We start from the raw sequence: 14,860 nt of genomic DNA, 5'->3' as shown, positions 1-14,860 counted from the left end.
TATATATATTATATAGTTATATGTTTTAAATAAAAATGTGTAATTGTATTTTGATATCAATAATAATAATTGTCACATTTTTATAAATAGAATTGATATAAAAAATACACTTGTCTTCATAGTTTGTGAATAATTACTCGATTTGTAGAAATGAAAGCGATCTGAGCTGAGTAGTTAATTCTGACTACCGGTCCAGGGCTAGAAAGTGGTGCGCCGTCAGAATGCGGTACGCCTACCAAAACTCATCAGAAATCGGTACATTTTTCCACCTTGAAAGTGTACGGTTTTGGTACAGGTGCAATCAGAGGTACATTTAAAACCGGTAAACATCTTGTGAACAGAAAACTATACAAGTGGCGAGCATGCGCGGTATAGGTGCGCGAAGCTGGTATAAGATATCGGTATCAGATTTTGGTAGGGCGCCGGCGCTGGGACCCGGCGGGGCTCAGGCGCTGCTCCGGGCGGGTTGCAGTCCGGTTGCCGAGCGCTGGGTGAGAGACTCTGGGAGTGCAGGCTCGGAAATGGCGGAGGGGGAGTTAGATGTGGATTCGCTCATCTCTAGGCTGCTGGAAGGTAAGGGGAGCCGTGTTGTTTTGGTGTTGAGCCCTGGTTTGCCGGACCCGTCCCAGACTCGCCCGACACTTCCAGCGGTGATCAAAAAAAAAAACAAACAAAAAAATAAAAAAAAATAAATAAATAAAAAAAAAGAGCCGGCGCTGGGCCTAGCTTGAGACCCGAATCCCCGAGCTGGGATTTGGGGAGCGCCCCGGCTGGGGAGCGCTTGAACACGCCCACCCTCCCTCTAAAGCGGGTCGTTAGAGCGCCGCTGCCCGCTTATAAACAAAACGATTCCCCCAAAATAAACGTTTAATCAGCGCCTGGGTTATTAACGATGTGTTGCACGGCCGGCGAATTGATTCATTTAAATATCTGAAATATCTGTTATTTTAAAGTTATAAGTTGTTTTTAAGAAACCGATTTTAATCAAAAGTTTGTTCCTGATAATAAGCGCAGTTAGGGCTTTGACCCGAGTTGTAGTAGCGTTTGGTATTTAGGTGTAGCAGCTTGTGTATAAAATGTAAATGTGAATTGTGACGGTGGCGTTTTAATTGCGAGCTAATTAGATGCACTTTAGAAAGGGGTAAGGTTTGATATTTTAATAATGGGTGCAGATTGGCACACTGGCAATCGATAAAGCGCAGTAAGATCGCCGCGCTGTGTAGCTAGCATTGTATTGCGATGGGGATTTGTGGCAAATCAGCGCAGTAATTTGAGAACTAATTAAAATAAATTAATAGTCTTGGAGGGGGGGGGGGAAATAACTTTCTTAAAGATGTTCACTGAAACTCGGTTCTGATTTCGGATGCCTTTTGCTTGCAAGAATTAGCTCAGTATTAAACACTAGGGCTGGAACGGAGGCTGCATTCTGACCTTCGAAGGTTCGAACCGAACTTTTGTTCGAACCTTCGATGGAACTCATTTGCATACTTTAGTGGTGACGTCACCCTAGGCGCTTGTTTACGTTCGATTGAAAATCCTGTTTTACAGGCAACCCATATAAACGCATTAAAACATTCACATGCGGTTTAAAAAAAAAAATAATAAAAAATACCATATACGGAACGATCACGTTTTGTTTGTGTAATTAAATAAAAATGCAGGTTTATTTACACGTGATTGATGCTGCTTCTATTGCAACACCACTAATTGCAGCGGGCATAGCAAAAACAGAATTTAAATAATCAGTCACAGACGTTTTACTAAGTAAGTAATAATAATAATAATTTGTAAAGTGACCCCAGAGATTGGATGTGCCTCCATGATACATCAGGAGACAGTCTCGCTGTCCTGGTGGTATGATAATGTAGTTCTAACTTACAAGCTTGATAAACGTGGCGTGAAATCTATCTATCTATCTATCTATCTATCTATCTATCTATCTAGCTATCTATCTATCTATCTATCTATCTATCTATCTATGTGTATATTGGTTGCAACTCCTCTGTGCAAGTGTTCCTGGGACCTATAGGGTTAAAGTTATTTTAAACTCCTCTGTAAAGATAACCGGGGATGGGAATAAGACTCCCATTGCATTGCAGTCTGATCCGTTCCTGGTTTTCCTGTGAGTTTAGTGAGACACACCTGAGCTTTTTAACCCACTAATGAAGCTCATTGTAAAACCTGCTGGGAGAAACTGCTGTGTAATACGAGGCTTGTTTCCATGCCTGTATTGATACTCAGTGAAGGGTTACACCCAAATGAGGAAGAAAAAAAAATACAGAAATGCTTGGAAGGTTATTTTAAGGACTGGGGTGTGTTTTTTTTTGTTTTGTTTTTTTTAAACAGTGGAAGAGAATGCTTAGATAAACAGGTCTCTCACACACACACACACACACACACAGTTCTACTCAGTAGGAGATTCTATGAAGCGTTGTTATTAGGTTCGCTGGTGTGTTTCAGGACACACATGTTGTGTTGTAAACTTCAATGAAGATCTCAACCCTACCAGACCCCCTCCAAGTGGTTCAAAAACATCTAGGAGACACGAGAGCGTTGGGGGAGGACGAACGAGGAAGACCCGGGTCTTGCAGTGCGCTTGTCGTGTTAGCTGGGGCAAAGAAGCGTTTTTTGGGGCGATTTGAACTAGAGGTGCAGTCAGATAACGAGAATAATCGAGCAACTACAGTGCTCCCCCTTCGTAACGCTGCAGTCAGGAGCCGTAGCCGAGACTGAGCTGTTTTGTGTTCCACCTTCTAAGGAATACTACTGCTCTGTCGATGAATGTTTTAATCAAAATAAAACCCACGGCGATACGTAACGTGTTCGTTAATCAGCCTCCCTCGCCTAGTTCAGAACTGTTAAAGCCGTCAGTTTCACAGGAAGGCTTTTGGGCAGACTTTCTTTATAATCTCTCTCTCTCGCCAAGGATAATCTACATTTTGATCAAGAAAACGCTCCTGGGAAAATACCAGTGCGTTGATGGGGGGAGTGTGTTATTCAAGGGCTCTTGTTGTGGACTGGTGTGATCCAGTGCTAGTTGTGCTGCTTGATTCACGAAACATAAAAGGCTTATTGTCTGTGTGTACAGGCGTGCTCTGTGTGGCACACTCAGTACTGGGTCGCTTCGGGAGTTGGGAGGAGGGGGGGGGGTATTTAGTTTATTTCCAGCAGTGCCAGCGTACTTTCACAGGTCACAATGAGTTCAGTGATCCAGTGTTCCTTGAATTAAAATAGACCCCAGTGTTCACATTGCTTCAGGATTATTGACGCTTTTAGGATTTCATGGCGTCTCGGCGCCATTCCTTCTGTCGTTTCCATTGCAGCGAGATACCTAGCGGTCCATTTACTCAGCGCTTGTCAGGCCCGCCGGGTCCAATTTACTTTTGCACCCGCTGTTTAAAAAAAATCATAAAACAAGTTTAAAAGGCACTGCATCGCAAAAGGACACGCGGTACTGCGTCTCCAGCCTTGTTCGCTGTATTTTTCACATGCCTCTTTATAGACGTGCGTGCTGATCAGTCCTCTCCTGATCACTCGTTTTATCACCAAACTCCTCAACAATGCGATCAGAGTCATTATTTTATTACTGTAACATCTCAAACAGCTCTGCAGATGTCTGTGATATTCTTTGAGCGCTGGGTGCGGAAGCAGCTCTCTCCTTTGTTTGTTAGGGACAGTTGTAATGTCAGACCTGGCCCGCCGTAGGACCGCAAAGGGTTACGAGTGAAGTCAGGAACCCTAGTCCTGTAGATGTGAGATGTTGGAAGGGGCATTGACTCCTTATAGAGTAGGTTAGCTGTTATCATCAGTTTCTAGAATGATGTGCCAGCTCCCAGATTCGTTGGTGGTTTAATCTCTTTGCTGAGGTTTAGAGGTTGGGTAGCAGGTACTTCAATCAAAAATAGAAGCCCAAAGTTCTTTCTCTGTGTCTTTTCTATTTCAGCCGGTTCGTTTCCACGGGACACAAACTCACGAGGGGTGTCCTGGAACAACGTGATCGCTTGCTTCCACCTCGTGTTGCTTAGTGTTGCCATCAAAAACTGATGTCTGAAAAGTTCAAAAGAAGATGCGCGTTGGACTGTGGGCAGGGACACCTCGGTTTTTAAAACCGCAGACGTTTTGGTTTTCGTATTTGGTTGGTAATAGGACAGAAGGTGAGGTTTATCTTAGGATAATTTAAACTGTGGGGCTTTGTTCCCATGAAGCCCTTCAAATGAAAGTTCATAGATCGGACTGAAATTTTACAGATCGTTTTCTTTACTGTGATTTTTTTTATAAAGTTGCAAGTCCTGTTTCTTCAGTGCATCGTGCAGCTCCTGCTTGAGTGTGCCCCTGAATTCCTGGGAGGAGGATAGCAGGATCAGTGGGATTGTGTCTTCTCAAATGTATTGCCATATATGGGCATGAGAGGGTTGCTCAATTCCACGCCAGTGGCTTTCCCTTTTCCACTCGGAGCTCATCGGCAGAGTGTGTGCCCATTCCGATGTGTTTTGTAGAGAGATCTTTTTTCCGATTCTGTTCTGAAGTCATCATCCTCCGGGACTTCTATATTTTTTCTTTTTTAAAGACGACTTGTTTATAGCGACTTGTGTGTGTGTGATATATAATACATTATAATTGCCAGGGCTGGATTATCACTGCAGTGTCTCGCAGTCGTTTTCAGTTTTATACTAAAATGTTTAGTGCATGCTAGTTGGATCTGCTCACGTCTATCAGAGTGAATATCGCAAAAGTCCACCTGAATAGCAGTACAGTGTTTCATGATAGATTTTGAAATGTCACATTTTTCAGTATATGGAGAACTACAAAGCAGTGTGGAGTTCAACATTTATTGTAGGTTTCATTCTATAGGGTGATGCAGAACTAGCTGTAGCATTCCTTGACATCGCCTTGCCTCCTACGGTCTTCTGGGAATCGTCACGGCCAAATTAGGTAGTGTGGCGTGGACAAAGACACTGCAATAACTTTAAAAAAAAAAAAATCTCTCTGCCCTTGCAGGGATGGAAGCAAGACTCCTCTTGCACAGCTGTTCTACCCATTCCAGGTTTTCCTACTGAGCTTGATGTGTCTAGGTAACAAGCTCAGGTTTGTCTTACTAAACTCCTAGTAAACCCAGGAATGGATCTGATTGCAAAGCAATGGGAGTCTTATTTCCATCCCCACCTTGAATTGCTCTGTGTCCCCAGAACTGACTCGGATTTAATGGGGAGCTAAATCCACAGTCTTGTTTTTCCGTCACGGCATCGTGTGGTAATGTCCAGATTGGAGAGCGAGAGAGAGATTTCTAGCTGAGACGTTTCTCGTTTTTTAATTGGTGTATGATTCTTTGTGTGTTCCTTCACCGTGGAGTGTTCTGTAGTTCTGGGTGATCAGAGTCTGTGGATCGTGGTTCAGTCAGTTGATTGTTGCAGATCCGGGAGGGGGTCACTGGTGTTGATAGAAATCATAAAGGCATTTAGAAACCTGAAAGTCCAATTAATTAATTCATTTTGAACAATAGCGGCTATTGCACGTTCAGGCAGATTCCTTAATAAAGTTCTTCTGAAGAAGTATTTGACTTTTTACAGCTTTGCTTAGACCATGGGGCCGTCAGACTGGTTGTGTAGCGTTGTAGGACATCTTTGAAAGGGCTTTCAGACATTGTGCAGGGAAAGATCTAAGTCAGCATAAAACTCTGCTCGCTGTTGACGTTCTGAGTCGTCCAAACCCTCCCCGAGTAAAATCTGCCAGCGAGCTCTGAGCCTCGATCACCATAATCTCTGTAATCACGTTAGCATAACCCTCTCACCTTCTTCTAATAAAACTATATATAGGAGGTTAACCTGAATAGGATTTCCAGTGAAGTCTGCGTGTCCAATTTCAATTCTACTGGGTGCGGTGCAGCTTGCAGTGTACGCAGTGAAAGTCAAAACAGAGCTGTTTAGCAAATCTCAAGCTGTCTTCAATAGTTAATGTAGGCGTCGTTGTTGTTATAATCACCTTGCAAACAGTTTTGCGTTTCAGTCGTCACTTCCCACACCCCTTTGTCCTCCAGAGCTGACTTCAATTCTACTTCCAGTTGCATCAGCATTGTTTGCTGGGACTGCAACTACAGTGACCTTTTGTTTCTTTACAATGCTGCTGCAGTGAAAGTACTATACTAGGATAACTTTATAAAGTACCAGACTGCAGCCCAGACCTCATGTCTCTGTGTAAGGGTCTCAGCACTGTGTTTATTGAACTTCTTGTTGCTAGGCGATTTGAGGGTCCACAGTGACGTCTTTGCCTTATCAAGGGTGTAGTGTTACGCCTTGGCAGCTGATCTGTCAGCTGTGTGTGCGTGAGACACAGCGAGAGGCACCCAAAGCAAGAAGAGACTCGGTCGGGTTTATGTGGGTTTTGTGAGGTGGGGGTGAGACTTTGGCTAGGGAGTGTTAGTTACCAGAACAGTAGAGAAATCTCTATGGAAGGGATAACATGAATGGGGTCAAAGTTTTTTTATTTATTTATTTTTGTAAAACCTGTTGTTCTACCCCCGCAATTTTCCATGACCTGTTCTTAAAAAAAATAAATAAATAAACATCTCAAAGGTTCTGTTTTTTTTGTATAAGTTCATGACCCCGACTTAAGAAAGGTCATAAAATATTATACAGAAAATGAAAAGAAAAATAACATTTAAGCTAATTGGAAACTAGAGTCGGGTCCTAAAAACAATTTAAAAATGACATGTTTTCTGGTACTGTCCATTTTTATATTTAGTGTCTGCGTCAGGCGTCATGCTAATTCCTGCAGTTGGCAGTGGTGTGACTTTCAAAGTGGGGGTGGGGTGGGGTGGGTGGGGATGCTCAGTTGAGATTAATCGCAGAGCTGGACTGGATCTGTGCCTTGCCTCTGTCTGGAGCCGAGGAGAGAAACGCCTCTCTGTCTCTTGTCTTTTATTTTCTTGCCGTCATAGTCTCTGTAAACTTCCATTCAAAGATGTGCACATCAGTAACTTTGACAACATTAAATACATGCATTCTTGCCCACCTCACAGGCATCTCACACGAGACCTGCACTCAGCCCTGGAATTCAAAACCTCCCTGGTTTAGGCATATTGTAGTCTTGAACTGGCCAGGTGCCAGGAGTTTGAACAATCAAACCCTGGTAAGTCTGCTCTGAATTAATTAATGAATCGCACTTTTCAATCACAGTATTTGAGTCACACTTGATCTAGGAAGGATAGTTTTATTTGACATCGTAGTACCGAAACCCAGGACCGGGCTTTGTTCTTGCAAATCGATTTTGTAAAAATAAATTCACAAATCCCCCGAGGCGTGTGCTTACGGTACCAGACAAAGGGTACAAAAAAAAAAAAATTATAATTTCAAATGTCATTGACGGTGTCTAAAAACACCGGCGCTGTTTGTCTTCAAACACGGGCTTCGTGTGCCATAACCTGGGATCAGTGCCGCTTGCATTGCCCTGGCGTGCACACAAGCTGGGTTGTGCTGAAGACACGCCCTTGTTTAAATTAACCATCCCGGTTAATTTCTTATTGGCTAAAAAGGGAAGTGATTGACATAGGCATGATTTACAGAGAGTGTGATTTTATAGCACCGTAAAAGATAGTCCTGCGTTCTGTCTTTACAGCACAGTGGAAAGGGGGAGGCCCATTCTTCTGAAGCAATTCCATTAGGGACTACTCGGTCTTCCCTGCGTTTGGCACTATCCTGATCTCGCGTTTACAGTATTGTTAGCTGATGTTAGTTCTGTCTTCTAGGGATATATCTTCTAAAAAGCTAGGAGCGCCGTCGATGGGTCTTGCTTCCTTAGTCGTGGTTTTACTTCGTGTCTTGGATGACCGTGAATGAGTAAGGGGCAGCGCGCATTAATAAAACAAGGACCTATTTCCCCTTGGCAGGCTTGGCAGATTGCCTGTAAGTGACTCATTCTCTGAATGCCAAATCCCCCGTACAGCTGCCCTGCTGCTCTCTTCTCAGATTGGCATCTAGAGGTTGCTTGTATTGTATCGTTGTTTTCATTCGCTTACAGGAAAACTTATTTCTTTTCCCCCTCCCAGTGCATCATTAGCATAGTGTGTGCGTCAACCTACAGATTAGAAAGAGAGGCTTCTGTAACTTGCGTGTTAAACAATAGGGCAGCATGTTTGAGGAAGGGAAAGTTTCATTTTATAACATGTCCATTTTGTCAGTCTCTCTCTCTCTCGCTCTGTGCCTTCTCTCGATGCCCGTGTGGTTTGCAGTGTGAGTTTCTAACCCTGCTCAAACTCCTGGCTCCTGATCATTGCAATATTAATAATAGACTTCATTGAGGGGAGCTCTGAACCCCAGGACTGGGTGCAGCAGCAGCAGCAGCAGGGCTAGTGTGAGTTTCTAACCCTGCTCAAACTCCTGGCTCCTGACTTCATTGAGCTAGGGAGCTCTGAACCCCTGATCATTGGACTGGGTGAACCCCAGGACTGGGTGCAGCAGCAGCAGCAGCAGGGCTAGTGTGAGTTTCTAACCCTGCTCAATCTCCTTTCTCCTGATCATGTCAGTATTAATAAGTCTCTCTCTGATGCCTCCTCTCGTTGCCTGGGCAGTGCGGGGGTGTCGTCCCGGGAAGATCGTGCAGATGACAGAGGCGGAGGTGCGGGGGCTCTGCATCAAATCCAGAGAGATCTTCCTGAGCCAGCCCATCCTGCTGGAGCTGGAGGCGCCGCTCAAGATCTGCGGTGAGTGCGAGTCGGGAAGCGCAAAGCAGACTGGGGTCCTCCCAAACAACCAGGGTCCTCAGCACAGAGTTTCAGCCAGTGCCTCGGGGATGGGAGTAAGATTCCCAATGCACAGCGGTTTGATCGACTCCTGGTTTTACTAGGACTAATGAACACACACCTGAGCTTGTTATCTACGCACACTGGGGGGCAAATCAAACACATGATAAAACCTGGGAGTGGGTGAAATCGCTAGGCAAGAGGAGTCTTATTTCCCATTCCTGTCCTCCGTCAATGTTGAAAATGAAAGATTGCATTAAAAATGTTGTTGAAGCCGACACCCTGGGATCCTTCAAGAAGCTGCTTGATGAGATTCTGGGATCAATAAGCTACTAACAACCCAACGAGCAAGATGGGCCGAATGGCCTCCTCTCGTTTATAAACTTTCTGTGTTATGTCAGGGAAGCTGGGACCATTACAGTCAAGACTAAAAACACTTTTTTTTTTTTTTTTGTTTTAATGAAATGGCTTTCTTATCTCAGTGGGCTTTAGTGTAACTTGAAAATTGCTGCTTTTATATTGTGTGCGCTGTTATTTCAACGCTCTGACTGTGGCTGTTGTGCGCGTGACGTGCTATACAAATGCATTGTGCTTTGTTCTTTCTTTCTGCTATGTGTTGTGCCAGTGGTTTTGCGATACTTTTGTATAAAGCAATAAATAAATAAATAAATAAATGCCTCGATAATCCTGAGAGTGCCCCTCGCTCCTCAGGCGATATCCACGGCCAGTACACAGACCTGCTGCGGCTCTTCGAGTACGGTGGTTTCCCCCCGGAGGCCAACTACCTGTTCCTGGGAGACTACGTGGACCGAGGGAAGCAGTCCCTGGAGACCATCTGCCTGCTGCTGGCCTACAAGATCAAATACCCGGAGAACTTCTTCCTGCTGCGCGGGAACCACGAGTGCGCCTCCATCAACCGCATCTACGGCTTCTACGATGAGTGTGAGAGGGATTGCTGTATAGAAATAAGGTGCTGTGCAGAGGTGGGGTTTCTCAGGTTGGGTTTGGTACCAATTCCCACCGTCCTGTTTCAACAGGCAAGAGGCGATTCAACATCAAGCTTTGGAAGACTTTCACCGACTGCTTCAACTGTCTGCCGATCGCCGCCATCGTCGATGAGAAGATCTTCTGCTGCCACGGAGGTGAGGGAGGGAGGGAGGGATTGGTAGTGACAAGGTCACTGTGAGGATGAGGATGCTGTCGCTGCCATTTTATTCTTCATCCCCTAGCTTAGGTTCAGAATATCTCTCTCTCTCTCTCTCTGGAGAAAAGTTTTGCACCACCCTCTAGAGGTAACTCATTTTGCTTCATAAAGTCAAATGCAACCTGCTGAATAACGTTATGTCAACATCACCTGCAATAGGACCTCAGTTTTAGGTCTCGCCCCAAGGATGGAGCACAAGGGGGTTCAGGGACTTGCTCAGGCTCACACAGGCAGTGGCTGGGATTGAACCTGCTGGAAGCTCCTGGTAACAAGCCCCTTTCTCTAACCACCGAAGCACCAAGCCTGCGCTGCTTCTGACTCTCTGTCTCTCTGTCTCTGTCCTGCAGGGCTGTCCCCTGATTTGCAGTCTATGGAGCAGATTCGTCGCGTTATGAGACCCACGGATGTCCCCGACACAGGTGAGCGCGTTGGACACGCAGCAGCAGCAGGGACACGAGGCTCGTCTGGGTCTGTGGGGTCACTGTCAGGAGCAGCTGATGCAGCCATAGGGGCCTGATTGTTCAAACTCCTGATCATGTCGATTTAATATACTTAAACAAGGGGGGTGCTGAACCCCAGGACTGGGTGCAGCAGCAGCAGGGCTAGTGTGAGTTTCTAACCCTGCTCAAACTCCTGGCTCCTGATCATTGCAATATTAATAATAATAATACTAGACTTCATTGAGGGGAGCTCTGAACCCCAGGACTGGGTGCAGCAGCAGCAGGGCTAGTGTGAGTTTCTAACCCTGCTCAAACTCCTGGCTCCTGATCATTGCAATATTAATAATAATAATACTAGACTTCATTGAGGGGAGCTCTGAACCCCAGGACTGGGTGCAGCAGCAGCAGGGCTAGTGTGAGTTTCTAACCCTGCTCAAACTCCTGGCTCCTGATCATTGCAATATTAATAATAATAATACTAGACTTCATTGAGGGGAGCTCTGAACCCCAGGACTGGGTGCAGCAGCAGCAGGGCTAGTGTGAGTTTCTAACCCTGCTCAAACTCCTGGCTCCTGATCATTGCAATATTAATAATAATAATACTAGACTTCATTGAGGGGAGCTCTGAACCCCAGGACTGGGTGCAGCAGCAGCAGGGCTAGTGTGAGTTTCTAACCCTGCTCAAACTCCTGGCTCCTGATCATTGCAATGTTAATAATAGACTTAATTGAAGGGAGTACTGAAACGCACATAACTGTGTAATGAATGGAGCTGCACGGTGTGGAGACTGTCACTGTAATGAGATGTTGCTGCGCAGGCTTGCTGTGTGACCTGCTGTGGTCGGACCCTGACAAGGACGTGCAGGGCTGGGGGGAGAACGACCGCGGGGTCTCCTTCACCTTCGGGGCTGACGTGGTCAGCAAGTTCCTGAATCGCCACGACCTGGACCTCATCTGCAGAGCACACCAGGTACTGTGAATAAACTAACAGCACACACACTGAGACCTGGACCTCTGCAGAGCACACCAGATACTGTGAATAAACTAACAGCACCCACACTGAGACCTGGACCTCTGCAGAGCACACCAGATACTGTGAATAAACTAACAGCACCCACACTGAGACCTGGACCTCTGCAGAGCACACCAGATACTGTGAATAAACTAACAGCACCCACACTGAGACCTGGACCTCTGCAGAGCACACCAGATACTGTGAATAAACTAACAGCACACACCTGAGACCTGGACCTCTGCAGAGCACACCAGATACTGTGAATAAACTAACAGCACCCACACTGAGACCTGGACCTCTGCAGAGCACACCAGATACTGTGAATAAACTAACAGCACCCACACTGAGACCTGGACCTCTGCAGAGCACACCAGATACTGTGAATAAACTAACAGCACCCACACTGAGACCTGGACCTCTGCAGAGCACACCAGATACTGTGAATAAACTAACAGCACACACACTGAGACCTGGACCTCTGCAGAGCACACCAGATACTGTGAATAAACTAACAGCACCCACACTGAGACCTGGACCTCTGCAGAGCACACCAGATACTGTGAATAAACTAACAGCACCCACACTGAGACCTGGACCTCTGCAGAGCACACCAGATACTGTGAATAAACTAACAGCACCCACACTGAGACCTGGACCTCTGCAGAGCACACCAGATACTGTGAATAAACTAACAGCACCCACACTGAGACCTGGACCTCTGCACCTCTGCAGAGCACACCAGATACTGTGAATAAACTAACAGCACACACACTGAGACCTGGACCTCTGCAGAGCACACCAGATACTGTGAATAAACTAACAGCACACACACTGAGACCTGGACCTCTGCAGAGCACACCAGATACTGTGAATAAACTAACAGCACCCACACTGAGACCTGGACCTCTGCAGAGCACACCAGATACTGTGAATAAACTAACAGCACACACACTGAGACCTGGACCTCTGCAGAGCACACCAGATACTGTGAATAAACTAACAGCACACACACTGAGACCTGGACCTCTGCAGAGCACACCAGATACTGTGAATAAACTAACAGCACACACACTGAGACCTGGACCTCTGCAGAGCACACCAGATACTGTGAATAAACTAACAGCACACACACTGAGACCTGGACCTCTGCAGAGCACACCAGATACTGTGAATAAACTAACAGCACCCACACTGAGACCTGGACCTCTGCAGAGCACACCAGATACTGTGAATAAACTAACAGCACACACACTGAGACCTGGACCTCTGCAGAGCACACCAGAGACTGTGAATAAACTAACAGCACACACACTGAGACCTGGACCTCTGCAGAGCACACCAGATACTGTGAATAAACTAACAGCACACACACTGAGACCTGGACCTCTGCAGAGCACACCAGATACTGTGAATAAACTAACAGCACCCACACTGAGACCTGGACCTCTGCAGAGCACACCAGATACTGTGAATAAACTAACAGCACACACACTGAGACCTGGACCTCTGCAGAGCACACCAGATACTGTGAATAAACTAACAGCACACACACTGAGACCTGGACCTCTGCAGAGCACACCAGATACTGTGAATAAACTAACAGCACACACACTGAGACCTGGACCTCTGCAGAGCACACCAGATACTGTGAATAAACTAACAGCACCCACACTGAGACCTGGACCTCTGCAGAGCACACCAGATACTGTGAATAAACTAACAGCACACACACTGAGACCTGGACCTCTGCAGAGCACACCAGATACTGTGAATAAACTAACAGCACACACACTGAGACCTGGACCTCTGCAGAGCACACCAGATACTGTGAATAAACTAACAGCACACACACTGAGACCTGGACCTCTCACCAGGTACTGTATACAAACTGCATCCCACGCTGTCTCCTCTCAGGTTGTAGAAGACGGCTATGAGTTCTTCGCTAAGAGGCAGCTGGTCACCCTGTTCTCCGCTCCCAATTACTGTGGCGAGTTCGACAATGCTGGAGGGATGATGAGTGTGGATGAAACCCTCATGTGCTCCTTCCAGGTAACAAGGGCACTAGCTGCGAGACTCACGCACACCCGCAAGGAGGCTTGGTGGTCCAGTGGTTAAAGAAAAGGGCTTGATACCAAGAGGGTTCAAATCCCAGCTCGCTCACTGCGTGTGACCCTGAGCAAGTCACCGAACCTCCTTGTGCTCGGTCTTTGAGTGCAGAGGGAGAGCCACAGAGTCAGTGAGCTAAACTCTCAAAGATATTTCATTAGTTAATTCTGCAGGGTGATAGTGCACGCTGCTCCATGTACAGGCTCATACACACAGGACAAGAACACATCACTGCAGCAGCAGGCAGTGGAAACATACCAGAAACCCGCACTGTGCTTCTTCGTTACAGATCCTGAAGCCATCTGAGAAGAAAGCGAAGTACCAGTATGGAGGAATGAACTCCGGCAGACCGGTGACCCCGCCCCGCACAGCCACGCCCCCAAAGAAACGGTGAAGCAGGACGCCAGCCCTCCAAGCGCTTTCACCCAACGAGAAATACAAAACCCATCAAAAAAGAAAGTGCTTTTTTAAAAATCAGCTGCTTCTGTCAGTCACGTTCTGCTTTTATTATTATTATTATTATTATTATTTGTTTTTCTTCTGCACTTCAACTCAAAACCAGTCTCCTCTACTCGCTTGTTTATAGAAAGGAAGTATTTAAATTCACCAAGGGTTCTTTTTTTTTGTTGCTAAATACAGAACATTAAACACAGCTGTTGCTTTTGAATTCCTGTACAGAACAGCAGCAACACACTTTGTATTTCTGTTGTCTTTGTGTGGTGTTTTTTTCTGAAACAGCTGCATCCTCTGAAGTTATTTCAAAGGGATGGGAACGTGGGAGCGTGCTTCAAATACAGAAGAGGGACGTGTAGACCGAAACATCCTCGATTTTTGTTTTGTTTTGATCAATTCGTGTTTTTCATGACCTTTTTTCTTTGCTTCTTTTGGTACGTGCCAGTCTTCCTTTTCCGAATTGTATATATACTTCTGTGAAAAATGTTTCTGTGCTTAATAACCAGAACTTTTCAGTTTGCCTCGTTTATTGAAGTGCTCTTATTTCCGGAGCAGCCCAAAGCAGCATCTCATTGTTAATTTGACTTGGTTTCAGAGAGGGGGTCAGTATAGAACAGGGCTTCTCAAACTCGGTCCTGGAGACCGCCTGTGTCTTCTGGTTTTCATTCTGAGCTCTCAATTACTGAACTAGACCCTTAATTGAACTGATAATTTGCTTAATTAGACCTTTTTACTTGTTTTCAGCTCTTGAAATGTTATTGCTAACTTTGAAATCTGCAGCTGTTCAAGAGCTGAAAACAAGTAAAAAAGTCCAATTAAGCAAATTATCAGTTCAATTAAGGGTCTAGTTCAGTAATTGAGAGCTCAGAATGAAAACCAGCAGCCACAGGGGGTCCCCAGGACAGAGTT

The 14,860-nt window shown here is 45.7% G+C and overlaps 1 protein-coding gene across 3 annotated transcripts; it reads left to right on the top strand.

Annotated features, from left to right (window-relative positions):
• Window positions 1–463: 463 nt before the first annotated feature.
• LOC121310072 (serine/threonine-protein phosphatase PP1-beta catalytic subunit-like) lies at window positions 464–14,198 on the top strand. 3 transcript variants are annotated; one of them, XM_041243296.1, is made up of 8 exons: window positions 466–573; window positions 8,564–8,695; window positions 9,446–9,676; window positions 9,772–9,876; window positions 10,286–10,357; window positions 11,196–11,347; window positions 13,307–13,441; window positions 13,788–14,198. In XM_041243296.1, exons 1-8 carry the CDS (start codon window positions 522–524, stop codon window positions 13,890–13,892), a joined length of 984 nt encoding a protein of 327 aa, XP_041099230.1. In that variant the 5' UTR covers window positions 466–521; the 3' UTR covers window positions 13,893–14,198. The 3 variants fall into 3 exon arrangements, with proteins under 3 accessions (XP_041099233.1, XP_041099230.1, XP_041099232.1); XM_041243298.1 differs by lacking the exon at window positions 466–573 and adding an exon at window positions 4,052–4,154; XM_041243299.1 differs by lacking the exon at window positions 13,307–13,441 and having other exon boundaries at window positions 464–573.
• The last annotated feature ends 662 nt before the right edge of the window (window positions 14,199–14,860 follow it).

Source organism: Polyodon spathula, unplaced genomic scaffold (assembly GCF_017654505.1).
Source record: "Polyodon spathula isolate WHYD16114869_AA unplaced genomic scaffold, ASM1765450v1 scaffolds_1709, whole genome shotgun sequence".
Taxonomy (NCBI): domain Eukaryota; kingdom Metazoa; phylum Chordata; class Actinopteri; order Acipenseriformes; family Polyodontidae; genus Polyodon; species Polyodon spathula.
The sequence above is the reverse complement of the archived record's forward strand: the minus strand, read 5'-3'. Positions and strand labels throughout refer to the sequence as shown.